General features: G+C 35.4%; 1 protein-coding gene across 1 annotated transcript; it reads right to left on the bottom strand.

Annotated features, from left to right (window-relative positions):
* Positions 1-11804: 11804 nt before the first annotated feature.
* On the bottom strand, positions 11805-19541 carry LOC121422793 (major facilitator superfamily domain-containing protein 6-like protein B). Its single transcript, XM_041617989.1, has 2 exons — positions 18962-19541; positions 11805-14692 (listed from the first exon to the last, which is right to left on the bottom strand). The coding sequence occupies exon 2, from the start codon at positions 14263-14265 to the stop codon at positions 11989-11991; it is 2277 nt and encodes a 758-aa protein (XP_041473923.1). The 5' UTR covers positions 14266-14692; positions 18962-19541; the 3' UTR covers positions 11805-11988.
* Between the last annotated feature and the right edge of the window lie 78 nt (positions 19542-19619).

Here is a 19619-nt window from a genome sequence, read left to right as displayed (position 1 = left end):
GGGTGTGGTCCTCTATTAACACCAATTGGTGTCAGTTTTAACACCACAGTTTTTACAGTGTACCAACGATACCGACTCCAAAACGACCGATAATATACGACATTCAAAATACCGCAATGGTTTGATCGATCTGGAAGCAGTTTCGCTAGTGTGACTGGTATGAGTAGTTCAATCATGTCAATGGCGTGACTGAAGCATTACCATTCTATGCTCATGAACATAGAACATGGACGTCTGTCTCATCTTGCCATGGGGCGTATGAAAGCGATTGAAATGTGGACGGAATTATTGGAAAACCATTCTCTCGTGTTTCCAATATGGTTGACACATTTTAAGAAATATTATTAGATAACTGGTTTCAACTTGCTGAACCCCAAACCCAACCTTGTAATGTGTACGTAGTACACACACTCTAATCGTTTTTAATTTGCATTCATGGTCGTCGTTTTTTTTTCAGATCTATCTATGCAAACCCCCCATCTCTGACTTCAATGATATATATCTTCGAAAACGTCATTATCAATGTCTGATGGTCTGATCAACGGTGCTTCAGAAATATATGTAAAACGTGATGTTGACTCTTTATCACGTTGTTTAAGATTTTGTGTTTGCCTATTACCTTGTAAATAACGTCTCGTGGTGTCATTTAGCCTCAATTAACATCGAAAATAGTCCAGCAGAACGAAAATACACTTGGTGCATAACAATGCATTAGTATGATAGTGCAAAATGCGCGAAATCCGTGAACCATGTATGTTCACTGGTATTGTTTAATCTTTGTTTGGTGTATCACCGTTTAAAATCTGTCGACAAATTTTGCAATGTAAAGGCCTGGTCACACCGCCCGAGCGTTGTTGGAGCGGTCGTGGAGCGGAGAGAAAATATCATCACCTCTCGCTACCGCTCACCATTTTCGAATTCGATTGTTTTTATTTTGTTTTCAGTTTTTGTTTTCGAATTTTTCCCCAATTTTGTAAGCGAAATTCGACCCTCTCTCCTTACCGCTCCACGACCGCTCCAACAACGCTCGGGCGGTGTGACCAGGCCTTTAAATATTGATCAAGTAATCTTGATTTCACAGGACGCCTAAATTAATATTTGTTTTGGAGGACAAAAGTTTTTTCTTCACGACTTTATGACAATCAAAAATTTATCCTGATTTCATCAAATTTCAGCAGAGATATAACACAGGGTGTACTCACTTTTGTAACCAAAAAGATTAAATAATTGTTCTGATTCAGGAGAAACAAAAATAGACGAAGTAATTTATTATAATAGCTCCAATGGGATAAAATGTATGTTATGAATACCGTGGACCATATGGTCCACCACATGTGGCATACATGCGGTGGACCACATGGTAACCTGTATGCAGATATTGTTTTATATATTGTCATTCTTCGTGTAATATACTAAAGAATGATATTTGCGTCCAAATTTGGTATTCATAAAGAATAAACGTCTCCTTAATCCTAATACTTTGGGAACATCTTGTTTACTTATATCATGGATCGTTCTGGTATGATCCGTGCTTATATTAGGCCTATATTTATACACACACATTGAGTTGTCCCTTGTGTTTTCCTACCAATTTCACCACCAAAACCCCCGCCCCTCCAATGCCTCCACCACCACTGCATGTATATTCATTAAGATATTTTTGTGCAGCTGGTTTCAGCACAAAATATCTGTTAAACAAGGGCTGATGAGAGACTTACCGAATATGCCATTTGCTCCTATATAGAGTTTTGCGCTGGCACTAGCCTATAAATTCAGACCATTTGAAATTTATAACTTCTGAATTTTAGATCCATTTCACTGACTGTTCCTGCAGTCAGATTTTTTTTTATCAACAACAAAACATATGCTTTAGTCCACAGTGTCCACATAATTATTTTCACTAACAGACTGTGTGCCTATATGATATTTGATGATATTCGTATTCATATATTTTTTTATTCATGGCATCTGTAAAACCTATCTAAATAACGTGTGTTTGTGATCATAGGCGGCGGAAACGGGGGGGGGGACGTGTCCCCCCCTAAATTTGAGGAGGGGGGGGACGGTCCCCCCTAAATTTGAGGAGGGGGGGACGGTCCCCCCCTAAATTTGTTGTTGATGACCTTTTTTTTTTTTTTTTGCTTGTCAATTTATTTTCCTACGTCCCCCCTAAAATTTTTGGGTTGAGAACCTTTTTTTTTTGCTTGTCAAAAAAATTTTGGCTTCCGCCGCCAATGTTTGTGATTAATAAGCTGAAATTTGTCAAGAGCAAGTTAAAAAGCAGTCATGTATACGTGTCAGTTAATAATTATTTGTTGGTTTTGCTATATAAACAGAATACGGACCATTGTATATGATCGAGGGTTGACCTATATACATATTGTTTATTTGATGATATATATCTTTGCTTTACCCAATTTGTTTTACCCAACTACAATTAATTTAGGATGCTGTAAAAGTACACCGAAAAGACATTTGCATATCTAAAACCAGGGAATTACATAACACTATTTGAAGTTGCACAGTAGACTTTAACATACAATTTTTTTTTTTTTGGGGGGGGAAGCCTATTTTCTTTTGAAGCCTGTGATGGCAGATTCTTGTATTCACTTATCGAAAATGTCTATGAATTTTACTTTATACCATATTGGTAAGAATTTCAGCATTATATGCTGTATGTATGAAGTATGTGTGTGTGTAATTAACACTATATTGTTACGCTTTTGATCTCAACATATAAAAATAAAATCTCGGAGAGTTATCGGGTTCTAGATATTCGGAAGCTTGTATCGCCCTCCGTCCTTGCTGAGAGAAGGTTTTAAAAATTCAGGATGTCATTCGCTTTCTTCACATCTTTTCACACCATTTTGTGTGTGTGTGTTGAGATCAAAACCAACACAGATGAACTTTACGGAACTTTCATGATTGTTTGTGTACATGATTTTATATTTTCGTGGAGAGTTAATAGATCGTAATATTGAACCAAAGAATAAGACTAGCCGGTAAACCACTTCGTGCCTTACATTACAAATTTCAGATTTTAAGTTAGATTTACGACTTGCATATGGAATTACACATGATTGTATATATTTTAGCCTTTATGTCCGGTTGTTATGTCTGACCTGTGGAGCGTTTTACGAAAGGACTTGTCAAACATTTAATATCCGACAGTTACCATATATTAAGAGTGCTTCTCAACCAATCAAAATCAAGGAAAGTTGTCAGATCTGACAACTTGTCGGACAGAAAATTAATGTTGACGAAACGCTCCCCAATGGTGACACAAGGTTATTTTGAAGGGGGGGGCAAGACGACATAATAGTGACGTCAATTTTTCTCGGTTTGAAGTAAAGGGGCATTAATAGACCAGGGAGGCGTTTCAATAACTCCCAACTCTCTGATTATAACGATTGTGTAAGCCGAAACTGCCAACGCTGGCTAAATTCTAGACTGTTGACTGGCTAAGAAGCATTGGTATCTGTTACTATGACAACTGAACTGTCACAGAATAACTTAACTTTCATGAAACATTATTTCTTCTTTCTTTCGTCCATTTTTCCTTTAATCTTTCTTTCTTCTTTTCCTTCTTTTTTCTTTCTTCATTTTTTCCCTTCGTGCATATACATTTCTTTCTGTTTAAAAGGTTCTTTAAAGCGGGTGTATATTCAAATTAACATTCGTTAGTGAATCGGTCTTTCTCAAGTTGTGTACAGCTGATGTGAATATTTTATATTTTTCTTTTTGCCTTGTTTCATAATCAATTCTATTTTATATTTTCGATTTACTCAATAAAGAATTGATTTATTTTACCTTTAATATCTTATCAGTTTTCCTGTCGGAGTCTTTTCTGTGCAGATTTGTTCCATTGAGAATTAATGAATATCGGATAACTCGAAAATTAATTGGTTGTTATTCCGTAGGATGGTTATTCCAAAACAAAAATAAGGTTCATTCTTAAGATTCGATAGTCCGAATATTAGGTTAGTATAGTTCATTTTTCGTACTAACATGTAACTAGTGGCGGATCCAGGGTGCATGATCTGGCCCGTGCCCCCCCCCTCCTGAGAGCCATAATAATGAAAAGAATATGCCGTTTCTACCCAAGTGTGCCCTCCCCTCTGAAAGTGTTGACTTTTTTTGCTTGTCAAATTTTCATCGCAAATTTTGCCCCCCTCTCTTTTGGAAAAACCTGGATGCGCCCATGCCTGTAACCTATATATTTTCGGACTATCTAACCTCCGGAATCCTGTAAACAATGAAGTATTAATTCGGTTAGTTTTTATTTTCCATGGTTCATTAGGAACGACTTGATTTTATTTCTATAGAAGCGATTATGAAAAGTCTGAATCTGATATAATCAGCCAACATGGAATTATTTCTAAAATAGTGCATTTTATGGGATTTTAAGTACATTACCATAATAGGAAATCAACTTCAATCATAACGTCAAAAAGATGAAACTGAAGAAACATGCAGATTTTTATCTGCGGAAGACGGGTTTAGTCTTGTCATAATTTCCCCTTTTCTCAGCACCAATTAATCTGACGTCAGGATAGACATCCTTTGGGGGAGGGGCTTTCACGTTTGATATCAAATTCTACTGCGAGAGATTTTAAATTTCAACTGCGTTAGTCTCCTTCATTACTTTTCATCTTTTACGATACTTCTCCATCCATATCAATGTACCTCCCCCCTTCATCTGTTTGTTTTGTCCTTTCACGACGTAGAGGTCGCTGTCCAACAAGCTCCAATTTCTGGAATTAATCTCATCAATGCCATGTCCATGTAATTGGGAGCGGATGGGGGAGGGGGGGGGTGATATGTCCTCATTACTTCTAAAAGCTTTCGAGAAAGCAATGCCAACAAGCTTATGTTTCAGATATGCCTGGGTGAAGATCAGAAATGAGGTTTGCTGATACACGAACTGGAAATAAAATTAAAGTTGGCTTATTTCTTTCTTTAGCATCATTATAAAAACAGAAATCTTTCAACTCTTAGCTGTTAGCAGAACATGACCTTAGGGTGCACAGGCCTAAAACATTTCCCATAGCGTCGTGTGTTAAAGTGGCGCCTTTAAAAATGGATAGAATCTGACATTCCATATCTGACCAGAAAAGGGTGCCTCGACTGGCTCATTTAAAATATATATCAGCATTTATGAAGACTACGCTTGACAGGATCAAAGTCGATTGATTCACGTCTGACAAAACTCAAACACACACACAAAGTTAGCACCCGAGACAGTAAAATGGCCCTTATTCTTCCGCCATGCAGTCAAATTGAGTTCCAAACTTGGGAATATATCTGGGATATATCTTCACAATTTGGGAAAAGGAAGTTCAGTAGTTACCAAAAATAGAAACAGTGTTAGATGGACAATCATACTCATTCACTTTTGTCAATCAGCAATATCAAATTCAAAAATTGAGGATGGGTTAGCTCGAATGAATATCTTTTGCCTGCCAGTTGTAATGAGCTTTTCCCGCTACTTTCAAGGACCATTTTGATGTCACAAACCGCTCCCTCATCATTTAGTTTCTCCACAAAGCACAGTTCATTACAGCTCATTTACTTGTGTTATTCTAGGCCTACAATTTCTTCTTAATAGACAGTAGGAATGAAATAAATCATGTTATTGCTTTCAGCCTTCCAAAAGCTTTTCCGGTTATTTGTGAGGACTGTTTTGATTTTACAAACCTCACTCTCATACTCTATTTTCTCCACAATGCACACCTTTTTAAAGCTCATTAACTTCCATTGCCCTGGGAAGCAGGGGTGCTGAAGTACCCCCAAGCAGCACCCCCTGGTATTCTGGAAGATGTGTAAAATTAACAAATGTAACCCCCAAATCACCTTCATTTTGTAGATTTTTTCTTTGCTTTTCAAATTTCTCAGGGCCAATTAAACTTGTTTTTGGCTTTTCAAATTTACATCAGCACCCCCAGTAAGAAATTGTTCCCAGTGCCCTTAACTTCTGTTATTCTAGGCTTACTTATATTTTCTTGTTAATAGATAGCAATAATGAAAGAAATTATACCATTAACCCTATGGTTTTGCTTCTATATGACTACAGTTTGCAAGCAGCACTTCCATATTGAATTTACTTGATGAGAGTACAAGTAGCATAATACCCAAAGAAAATAGTTCATTACTTCTATTACCAAAAAGAAATAGACGCTATAAAAGAACATATTCCGAACTTTAAAAAAAAATCACAAATGCTGTCAGCTGTCTACCACAGGTACATTGACTCAAATTGTTAAAACATTTTAAATGAAATTTAAATCAGTCACATAAATAAGTGCAAAACAGAAATCAGATTTTATACATAAAGGGTCACAAATCTTTAATGACATTGACAAAAAATGTTCAAGCTGCTTCACTCTATAACAAATAAATAATAAATTTCTATACATCAATGTAGTACAAATCAACTATAGCAAATACTCAAGAAAAATCTGTATTGTACACAAGGTTTACAAATATTTAATGACATTGACAAAACTTTCAAGATGTTTCAATCTATAACAAAATATAAACCAATCAATAATTAAACTTTTTATACATTGGTGTAGTATAAATCATAGAGGGCAAATACTTTTGAAAGCTTCCAACTATTTTTCATAACAGAAAAAAATCAAAATTTCCTCCTTCATATTTCAATATCATATTTCTGCCAAGACTTGCCCCAAGTGGTCTCCCATTTATAATTGTCTTTTTTCTGATATTTTTGCCCTTCTATTATTCTAACATTAAACAATTTTTTTTCAAAAATTCGATAAGGTTATTAATATCAATTCAAAAGAATGAACTGCAAATTACAACATGACAATAGTCATTAAAGTTATGGCCTACAGAGTACTGAAGTGTGACGTCATCAATTTTCATGTTTTGCATTTCAGCGTTTTTATACATTCTGGTAGAGCATAATGACCCCCCCCACCCAAATATGGTGGGAATCGGTTGATGGGGCCCCAAGATATGACCTCATGAATACAATAATAACAATGTTTATTTATATAGCGCTCTTACAATACATCGTTTCACAGCGCTTTACACAATGATGGAATAGAAAATTATAATAACTAATACATGTAAATATTATTGATTAAAAGCAGTCTTGAGATGTTTCTTAAATACTTCTAAAGAAGGAGAAAGTCGCATATATCTTGGATATACATAATTAGCCCCATTGAAGTCAATGTATTATTGGCCAGTTCCTAATATTTAGAACCAGGCCAATAACACATTGACTTCAATGGAGCTAATTATGTATTCATGAAATCATATCTCAGGCCCCCCCATGGAATGATTCTCACCAATTGAAAGTGGGGGGTTTTCATCATGCTCTAACAGAATATGGTATCAAAATGCTAAAATGCAAAAAAAAGAAGTTTTTTGTGACGTCATCACTTTTATGGTCTATCACATGACAAAGGAAAGAAATAGGATACAATGAGTACACTTACATGTAATGAGCAGATGGCAAATCAATACATTTTCAATGATAAATTGCATGTTCTACTTCTTGCACATGTACAATCAAAACTCTTTATTATACAATATCTTGCTTCCCAGTGGCAAAGTAGGAAATGTCAGAAATGGAATGACTATAATCTAAGAATACTCATTCAGTCATTGTAATCAAACACCAGCTTTTATGGAATAGTGTTTAAATGCTGATCTCTTAAGAAAAAAAAGACAATGAGCACTGAAATCAACGCAATAGAAATAATTTCTGAGCAAATGTGAGCAATTGGAAATCAATTTATCGATTTCTAAACAACTTCCATAGGAAAATGCAGCCAATTACAGGAATACAGTTGATGAACGAGAGCTGATCACATTAGAAAAGTAATAAAATCATTCTTCACCCATACCGGTAACAGGTACACCTCTTTTTTTGTGGGAGAAACAGTACCTGGCTTGAATCATGCCACCCCCCACCCATTTAGAGTGTATCACTTGCATATATACTGGTAAACAATGTAAAGGCAAGATACAATTACTCTAATATTCAAGGGACTTAAAATTTCAATTGATTGTTTCATCCAGGAATTATTGATAGGCTTGTAATTTTTTAATAATTGATTATCAAGACAATTATGGAATTCTATAAAAATGCATTCTTCAAGTATACATGAATTCTATTGCTAAATTACATTATACTTGCACAACAAACATGTGGGTGGATTTTGTAATTTACAAATGTATGGCGGAAATCCCTTTCAAAAAATGTACAAATTTGATTAATACTTTTACAATGAAAGACACACAAAAAATGAACACATGTTAATGAATACTCATACACTGAAAGACATTCTTTTGCTATAAATGACAAAACAAAACAACCAGTGGGTAAATTCAATAAAGATTGTAATCACAATAACAAAACTGCTTATAACATCATTTCTAAAAATTTCCTACTTAAGTACCCAAATAATAATTTTTATGCATGTCACTGACATGTTAAGCGTGGGTCACCTAAAAGCTATTTTGCTCAAAGGTATCATTTCAAAGTGAGAATGATTTTTTATATGTCTTAATTTCCTTTCTCATATTTCAAGAATGGAATATAAATAGCCTGCTGATGTGGTCTGAAAATGCATACAAAATTATTAATAACATGCATTGTAATAATGGGTGGCGCAAAATTATTTTGACAGGGTAGGTGGGCATGACATCCAAAAAACGATACAAGAATGATTTTCTCAACTGTATAGTTGAGTTTTTTTATTTTATTTTTTTGAATCCCTCTTATTTTTCCTTCTAATATAGTCTTTCATTCGAAAAATCAAAAGGGGGTAGATATGATATTGCGTTGCCCTTGATAAATTTTCCCTCTCAAAATTTACCACTGATTAGATCAAAGGAATGTTTGCATACAATGAAATAGTCAATAATTCATATAAATAATCATACATTGTTACAACATAAAGTTTATATGACAAATTGAATTTGAATACATTGAATCCAACTGATCATAAACATGGAAACCAATGATAATGATAAAAGTTTATACCAATGTTCAATTTCTTTGATGAATTACTTAGAGTATTATGGCTTTTAATAAGTACTGCGGCAGTGCTGCTCAAGAAAATATTCATGAAAAAGTGTATGTATATACAACAGGTAGTCTATATATGACAAATAAAATTGAAACACATTGAATCCAATTACAAATGTAAAGCAATCAGTGGCGGACTGTGACCCGGCGGAGACAAAGCATTGGAGGGGCAAAGCATTGTTCACAAACAATACAATGCTCCTCGAATCATTGTCTCCTCTGGGTCACGGTCCGCCAATGAAACCAATAATAATAACAAATTACACCAAAGTTTAATTTCTTTGATGAGTTATTTAAAGTACTGTGGCTTTTTAAAAAGTACTGCGGCAGTGCTTCAACAAATGTTTGTACAATCAATTTCTGATAACGTTCAAGGAGACAAATATTTACTTGTATGAGCGAAAAATCTGTTTAGACTTCTGAACATTTCAATGATAAATGAATGGACAATAACATGCTGTACAACATGGATTAAAATTTTTAGTGTTTTTAAAGGTATTTCACTGATATTGTTCATGCCAGATGTATCCCCTAGGCCCTCACCGCTACAAAATAAACAAGATATTTTTAGAAAGAGGAAAATAAAGAAGTTGTGAAATAAATCTACCTTACATGCACCGTAGCAGATTTTAACACTGAACTGCCCTGTTCGGCAGTTAACAGACTGCGTATTATACTTTATACAATTGACTTTCTAAATGAATATATGTGTTCAATTTCCAAAGGCCTTGATATATACAATAATGTCCATTTTAATCAGAGTTTAACATTTGTAAATTTTATACAGTCAGTATTGCACCAAAAATATTCTATGTACATGTATATGCACATTAAATCTAGACAAATGGAACTTCTGTGGCAGTCTTCCCTGCATTATGCAATGCAAATTCAATGTAACAGTAGTGTTGACTTTGAACACAAATAAGATTTACAATTCATCACCAAAAAACACCATTCCTTTGATAATCAAATACTAAGTTTGCTCACCTAAAGTGACCTTTTACCTCGATCGTATGACCAGACACTCATGCCAGATGATCAGTGATACTTGGTTACCCTTAAAATGTATGTCCTCGTTTCATGAAATAGGACCATATTTAGTTTCATTTTGTAATGTACGTGTATAAAATTTTGTATCCAACAGAACTGTTGCTGCGCTAGCGCCATGACCGTCTCTGGACGTTGTGTGCGCTCAATAAGATATCACTATTATTATTTTCTAAGTTATGATAACATTTCAAAAACTTAACCTTCGTTAAGATTTCAATATTGATGACACCGCCGTTGGCAAAGCGCCACCTCTGGTCTCTCTCTCTCTGCTATGCAGGCGAGACAAAGAATTAGAGCATACTTTTTTAAACATCAAATACCGGCACTGTACTTTGTTCTCTTCAACCACTACACCTACTACACACATCATGTTCTACTTACATAAATCTGAATAGAACATATCTCTCATCCAATATAACTGCAATAAGTCTGTCAAATACCTTGTCTAATTATCTAATTTGGACTACACTCTACATTATGTACAAGATGAATGTTACGTAATTCCAGATATACACTGTTCATTAAATTCATACTATTGTAGTAATTGCACATCTGGGACTGACAAGTACATTACATTGATATTCTTTTTCCATATGATTATGAATGTGTGAAATTTATGGTCTTTTTAAATTAGATGCTCTTTAACCCAGTGCACCCATTGTCCGATATAAACAAGGCTATAAATATTTATCAAACTATACTATATTACAGAAATAAATTGAATGAATTGAAATGTGACTGTGGCATGCACATCATCTGTATCAACGTTGTTTAATGCACTATCATTATAAAACACACATAAAGTAAGTATGTAAATTTCTGGTCAATACATAAATGATGTAATGTACATGTATGTATTATGTACAAAATTGGACACAAAATAAGATGGAACATATTGAAATTGCATTTTGTTCACTAGTTTGGATTGATTGCACTGTAAATAGTAATCCTACTAACAATTGACCCCAAAAACTTCTTGGTACACTATATACATGTAGGTCTGCATCTTCATTATACGAGACTGAGCAAAAAGCAGCCAGAATCCCAGCAGGATACATAAATCGCTTTTTTTGATAAAAATCTTAGAATCAAATGAAGTACCATTGTGAGTATAAAAAGCAAGGTGGGAAAAAATAATAAAAATACATGCATCACTAGGATATTAAACATAATAAATTCATACAGGCTTTCTTTGAAAAAATGATATTTTCTTTTTATGTAACATATAGATAATATATATCGTTTCTTATCACTTTGTCGACATTGCAAGCTAAAATGTCAAGAAAAATTCAGGACAAGAAGAGAAGAAAAGATCCTACGTATATCATCAAGTGATATTCCACAGGACAAGGGGACAGGTTGATAATTTTTTGGATTTTACCTTTTTGACTTGGCAGGAATAAGGATCTTGTCTTCTTGTCACCCCCAAGTACATGTAAAGTTCTGTCATGTCAACTAGAGGACAAAAAAGACAAGGTCACATGTATTGAAGAGATACATGTGACCTTGTCTTTTTGTCCTCCTCTAGTTGACATGACAGAACCCGGTATCCAGTCATTTTAAGCCAAAAATTGTCACATAAATACCCTAAGCTACTCATAAGGGTCCTCAAAAAAAGTGCCACAAAATGTCAATGTATTTTTTTTCATCTACTGCAACTGTTTTATGTTTAGTTGTTAAACTAAGCTGAAAAGGGATAACGTGTGAACATAGATGTATAATATTTCATGAGGAATGTGATATCACCATATCATATTATGGCTGTTAAATAAATACCCAAATATAATTCAAATCCATATGTACATACAATACATACACATCTATCCCTATTTACATGTATCAAGGAATCATTCGTAATTATTGGATTCAACCTACTCTTCATCACCATCATCATCACCTCTAATAGCATCATGCAACCACTGCTTCTCCTCATTGTCCTCCGAGTCACTACCACCAAAGGACCCTCCTTTCATATCCATCTCCATATCTGACTGCAGCAGCTTGGCGTACATGAATCGCTTCTTGGTTGGCAGTCTGCAAGCACATACGATGAGGACTACTGTCCATACCAGGGCCAATACTGCAGCAGCGACAAAGATCAGTTTCACAGTTAGAATTCCATACAGGACACCCCATAAGATGCTGCCCAAGGCAATTCCCACTCCTTGTTCAAGAGCAAGAACTGTCACCTGGATGGCCTTCCCCATTCCTGGTGGAGATGCTTCATTCAGAAAGGCCAAGATACACCCTCTGATGGCCGATCTACCAAGAGCGTGAACAAGCTGAATAGGAACGACTGCCCATGGTGTCCACAGGATAGAGAAATAAAGATTCTGGAGTCCCTGGCAAGCAGTTCCCAAAGCCAGTAACCAAACGTTTCCCAACTTCTGAACAAGCCAAGGTGTAAAGATCATTGACATAGGTAGCTCAGTCATATACGCCACTGCCAAGCTGACACCCATGGTAGTTTCTACTCCATGAAGATCTTGGATGAGCCAGAACAAGAACCCATCACTGCATGAGGCTATCATGGCTGTCACAACCAGGGTGGCACACATTACGGCAGTATGACCATCACTGTATAAGAACTTGATGCTTTTGATGTACTTGCCTTCTTGCTGATTCTTAATCTTGTGGCTAAGGGGAACAATAATTCCAACCAGAAATATAACTCCAATAAATGCAGCACTCAAGAAGAAATGAATAGTCATGTGACTTGTATTGCCATAAAGGAAACATGCAGTACTATCCACCACAAGAGCTGATACAAGCCCCATGATAGCAAATGCAGGCATGGTAAGGAGAGATGGTCTTTTGTATTTGTCCAGTTCATCAATGTTGTCTAGCTGGTGGTACAAGGCTGTATCACACATATGCTCAATGGGTCCTGCAAAGACTCCAGATATAACAACCACCAGCAGAGCCAACCAAAATGTGCTTGAAATACCACTTGATGATACATCATCAATTTCCTTTGTGATTCCACTAGATGGCAGTCCTGTAGTTCCTCCTTCTTGGGAAATATTGGTAGTAACAGCACTTCTCTTATCTCTATTCCTCAAGTAATGTTGACCGCGAGTTGAAGTACGTCCAACTCCACTCCTTACAAGCCAATCTAAGACATTTTCATTATAACGATCATCATCTTCATCTTCATCTTCATCAACTTGGTATCCTTTTCGATCTTGATCCCAGTCCCATGCAGGGTACCTCTCTGTATCAAAGTCTTTTGGGGATTCAGATTGCCAATTCCAGTTTGGAAGAGTGTCCAGTGACTCCATATACCTTCCAGGGTTCTGCTCTCTGTTGAACTGCTGACCACGATACCGTTTTCTTGGTAGATAAGAATCATCTTCCATCCGAGGATATGGTCTGCTGCTGCCTTGTCTGTGGCGACTTCTCAGAAAACTAAGAGGGGTTGGAACTTCTGCCTGCTTATTAAATTCATCTGGATCATGCTTAAGCATATTTTCATATTGAGGTTCAGAAATACTTCCAAGATCTACCCCATCCAATTTATTTACTGTCTTCACCAGACTCTCCTGTGATTCTGTATCTTGAACCTTCTCAACTGGTACAACTGAGGCTGGCATCTTTTCAACATCAGGAGCTACATGTGGAAGTGTGGTGGTTTCTAATCTACCTTGAATAGTCTCAATCTTTGCAGTTGTCCTTAGGTTCTCTGGAGATGTGGGAGAGGAGACCTTCATTCCGGCAGTCGACACTTCTTCATTACTACTGTTATGTTCAATCAATTCTTTTGTGATCGACACATCAGAATTAATAGATGCAGTGCCATTTGTGTTTTTGACAAATCCAATGCAGTATACCTCAAACAGAGCTGTTCCAGATGTTGGAATCATGGTGAAACCCAGCACTCCTCCTAGGTAGACGAGGATAGCAAGAAGCAAGAACAACCTGGCATAACGGAATCTGATAAGGAACCTTCCAATGCAGGATGCTGTAAAGGCTACAAGCATACCTTGACATCCTAAGATAATTCCCACTTGCATTGCTGTCAAGCCCAACTGTCTAAGGTAGATAGAAATGTATGGAACAAAGCAAGCTTTTGCAGCCGAAAGAGCTGTGAAGAATACTCCAGTTAGTAGAAGCAGCACCTGAAGGTTGATTTGCTTTTGCTTTGCCATTGTAAATGATCGATTTGTTTAGTTATGACCAAGAATGTTCCATTCAGATAATCTTATTAATGCTTTAACTATCAGCAGTAGATATTAAAACATTGCTATGTCAATAGTGTCCATACATCTCCCTACTGCATTCCCTAAGAAACATTCATCCCCTACAATTCATTATAAGTGTTCTTTGTGGTTTGTACCTTTGTTAAGTTGGAATTAGAACAATATTCCTCTATTAATCAATCAGGTGAAGATGTAGACTCATTCTTGATATCGCCAAAACTCTCAACAATGATTGCACAGCATCGATCTTATTCACAGGCTCAGATCAATGCCCAGGCATCCTTACACGAGATTTTTTCCTTTGGTCATGGATACATCAGCAAAAGAGGTTGAATGCATCAAGACAGAACTCCGGTTGACAATTTACCTGGAATACCTGGATAATGTAAATTAAGAGGGAAATAGGACTGAATGCTTGTATTTAAGCCCCATTTTAAGTTTTGGTAAAACAAAATCATTTTTTTCTTCAGAAATTTGAATCATTCATCAGATAAAATGGCTAATATAATTGGGATCTGATAAATGAATATATGCGAATATATAAGAGTGAAACGGTCCCAAACCATAGGAATAATCATGAATATTCATGTGTCTTGAGCTGCGATCAACGCACATGTGCAATTTGTGTTTGCAAATTTTTGGAATCAACAGTGAATAATACATCAAATGTGAGGTAGCAAATGGCTTTCAATCACCAATTTTGAGACTGATAGAAGCATGGAAAAAGGAGTGAGACAGGGTTAAATGTAAGATGAGTTGTTATAGATCACTTGTAAGGTCATGTTTTTGCATGACTAATTGTCTTTACCGTATAAACATACGTAAAGTTAATTACGGTCCCTAATGGTTCAGGTAGGTGTAGCATAGTGTTGTGGTAGTGAAGTGTAGCATTTACGAACCATCACTTGTCTTTACACATGATTCAGGGAGAATTAATGGCTTTAATGTTGCATTTTGTGGCTTTTAGACTTTAGAGGACATGTCTGGAATCCAATATCATTTCCTTTTGGCTTGGATTTTAATGAATATTTACTATTCTATTGCAAGTGTTAAAGGAGAATGAAAAATCAAAGAATAAGAACAAAGAAAGTTTGAGAAAAATCGGACAAATAATGAGAAAGTCATGAGCATTTGAATATTACAATCACTAATGCAATGGAGATCCTCCCAATGGCAATGCGACAAGGATGTGTGATGTCACATGTGAACAACTTTCCCTTTGATGGACTCTAAAACACCCTCAAAAGTCTCTTTTTGCCCTTTCTTATGGTGATACAAACTCTTTATCCATGATGTATTCTTTAAAAATCTGTATAACGTGCCCTCCTATAGAAAGAACTCATGATCTACGGATATCTATGTGATAAGAGGCAATTAAAGTAAAATATACACTAAAGTACCGGGTAATGGGGAGAGTTGTTCACAAGTGACATCACACATCTTTGTCGCATTGCCAATTCGAGGATAGGCATAGCCTAAGTGATCGCAATATTCAAAAGCTCATAACTTTCTTATTATTTGTCTGATTTTTCTGAAACTTTCATTGATCTGTTTCTTTGATTTTTCTGTTTTCATACAAGCTAACTTGTTTCAAGACCAAAGGTTTCATTTTCTTTTAAGTGTACATTTTTTTTTTGTACGTGCTGCATGTCTGTTTTCATTAGAATACACCCAGACAAGCATACTAGATCTAGGCACAGCTAGTGGACAATCTTTCTCATTTCAAAGCCATTAGGCCTAGATCAATATAAAATACTTGGTTTTTGTGACAATGACTTAATTTAAACTTGCACTTGATAAACTAAACACCTAAGATAGCACTGGCATATCCAAGCGGTGAACCTATAATTGTTTAGGGGGATGATCTTTTTTCACCCTCCCACTTGAAAACTGAAAATGTCAGAGAAAGAAAAGGTTTTGATCTGTTTAAATTTTGTGTGATCATTGGGAAAACTATACTGTACTATACAGTGCGTATCAAAAAAAAGTTTACACTTTGAAAAAGCCCTGGGAAATAAAAAATATACAACATGTGGGTAATTTTTTCACATTTAATCTTGGGTTTGGGTCTCATCTATCTAATGAAAGTAAAATTTTTGACAGAATATTACACTTGAGTGAGCACTGTTCATTTTTGTAAAGCTCGCAGAAATCTGTTTGCGCAGAAATGCTTGTTTTCATGCTGTGTCAAGGGGAAAGGGCGAAATCAAACTTACCCTGCGAAATTGATTTGATAATCAATTTGGTTTTAGAGAAAAACATAATACAACTCATGCTATATTGACATTAATAAATAAAATATCTACTTCTTTTGATAATTCTGATCATACTGTAGGATTATTCCTTGACTTCTCAAAAGCGTTTGACACAATAGATCATGAAATACTGTTATGTAAGCTATCAAATTACGGTATCAGAGGGACAGCTTTACAATGGTTTAAGAGTTATCTTACTGATAGAATTCAGTTTGTTACAGTAAATGAATCAGAATCTCCAACAAGGCCAGTTTCCTGTGGAATTCCACAAGGTAGTATTCTTGGCCCCTTGTTATTTATACTTTATGTTAATGATATGAAAAATTCATCTCATGTTCTCTCATTTATTCTCTTCGCTGATGATTCCAATATTTTCTATACACACCATGATCCACATGTACTTGTGAGCACTATGAATACAGAATTTAAAAAAGTAACAAACTGGATTAAAGCCAACAAATTGTCACTGAATCTGCAAAAAACTAATTATATGCTTTTTAGTCATTCATTGAAACATCTACCGCATCAAATACTTTTAGATAATACTGAAATCAAAGAAGTGCAAACAACAAAATTTTTAGGTCTTACTATTGATAACAAGCTTACGTGGAATGCTCATATCAACAATACTTGCAAAACTGTGTCAAGAAATATTGGAGTCATCAATAAGCTTAAATACGTTCTACCAGCACAGGCGCTATCCATGTTGTATTGTGCATTAATTCTACCATATCTTAATTATGGAATTCTGGCATGGGTAATGCCTCTCAAACGAGACTAAATAAAGTCTTGCTACTTCAGAAAAAAGTACTGAGAATAATATGCAATATGTCCTTTAGAGCTCATACGGATGAATTGTTTCGTCAGAAACGTATCCTTAAAATCAATGACCTGTACCGCTTGCAACTATTCCAATTCATGTATCAGCTAGATAGAAATAGTGTACCTAATGTCCTACAAAAGAAATTTATGAGAAACAATACTTTACATTCATATAATACGAGACAATCAAATGACTATCACTTACCTAAAAGTAAAACAGTATTTTCTAGCAAAACTGTATTTTTTACAGGACCAAAACTCTGGAATTCTCTGGACAGAGAAATGAAAGAGGCAGCTAGTCTTATACGATTTAAATTACTCATCAAAAAATTTCTCCTGAATTCTTATTGATTCAATCTAATATTTGTGAACTTCATACTTATCCACGGTAGTATTGATTATTTTTTAAAGTCAATATTTAATTTTGTATATAGTGTAAATACATTTGTGTTACAGTGTTTATATCTATATAATTTTATAAAATTTTGCTGATTATTTTACTCTATTTGTATCATATTACCCTTGTATAAAGTTTTGATAGGGGGTCTACATTTTACAAGCTCTGCTTTTTAGTAGGCCCCTCCACTTTTTTTAATTTCATTGCTACGTTTCAATCCTGCATATGTTATGCATTTTTTTCATTGTAAACATGATTACGAAATGTACTTTGATGATTGTGGAATATGAATATATCAATAAATAAATAAATAAATAAATAAATAAATAAATAAATAAATATTTCTCATACATTTCCCTTGCACATTTAGTCGATTGAACTAAAACGGATACATTCCAGCATTTTGTAACAATATTGCCACCCAAATTGAAATTTCAACACTTAGTAAGCACAACCTTTACACTTTTGTATGCCAGCTGGATCTGAGGACATAACTGAATCTGAATAAAAGTTTACATCAGACATCTCCGGCATTTTTCACTAAGGTTATGTCATTAAAGTGGGTTAAAATTTCATTTTTAATTTGATACTTGTTTCCTCAACACTTTTCCGGAGCTTGACAATGATTAATAAAATGAAAATGAAGCCTTTGCCATTTCATGTAAATCACAGCTCAGTGTAAAGTAAATATCGTCAAGATGGCCTCGGTGTGTGGGGGAGTGGGGTGGGGCGCTATGAACTCTTCAAAGTGTTTTGGACTAGGAAACAAGTTAAAAAAGTTAAAAGATATCATCAAATCAATTTTACTAGCTTAATTCCACGTGTTCTTCATAATTAAGGTCTACTTTTATTCGCATAACTATTTCCAAGTTCTGTGCAAATCTTTTTTCACTAACTTTTCAAAAGTAAGTGGTGCTCACTCAAGCGGAAATATTTTTCGACAGTTATATCGTCATTTCCTTATATGGATCTGTACCAATGACAATGTTAAAATGTGGAAAAATCTTCAGGATATTACAATTTACAAATATATAGTTTTACAGGATTTTTTCTAAGTGTAAACTTTTTTTGATACGCACTGTATAGTTAATGTTAAAGAGTAGCAGTTGTGTTGCAAACATTGAATAGGACTTAGGAGACTGTCATGGTCATGGACTCGAGATATACTCACTCGTCTCAACCCTTGGTGTCTTGTTGTCAGCTTTTGCCGAGCAGAATTCATCTGTTACTTTTCATAATCTGTGGTGATCATGACTAACGACGGCTGCTAGTGACAATAATTCAATCCTTTTCATTCCCAGGCTCAGTCAATTCGGTACTGTTGTAGTACCGTACCGTATGCCAATTTGTCAACACTCCACTTCTCCATGTACGCAATTGATGACAATTGACATGCACAGGCACAGCACAGCCACAGGCCACAACCATAAAAGCGTACGGTACCTCGGCCTGGATTCAACCATCTATAGAATGGTCATTAACAAAGTTTAATAATATCGGATCTAATTTCCTTGAATCGGCTACAAATGGTCTCAATTTTTGCACTTTGAAATCAAATGGCACAGCTGCATCCATCTGCATCTTCATGCTCCACCACCAGTATTCAGTTGCATCTGGAGCTGAGATACATATAGCGCATTTAGTGGCAAGAAATGTCCTTTCACCTCATCGCTATGCATGCAGAGTGAATTATGATCGAAAACGAAACACTCTACTAGCGCTACGTATCACAATTTTGTTGGTTCTGGCGCGTTCGACCATAGCGCATATTTACTCTGTTCGACCCATGCCAGTATCAAAATCAATTAAAAGTGTTTCTATATGTGAAT

This window comes from Lytechinus variegatus, chromosome 10 (assembly GCF_018143015.1).
Source record: "Lytechinus variegatus isolate NC3 chromosome 10, Lvar_3.0, whole genome shotgun sequence".
Lineage (NCBI taxonomy): Eukaryota > Metazoa > Echinodermata > Echinoidea > Temnopleuroida > Toxopneustidae > Lytechinus > Lytechinus variegatus.
The sequence above is the reverse complement of the archived record's forward strand: the minus strand, read 5'-3'. Positions and strand labels throughout refer to the sequence as shown.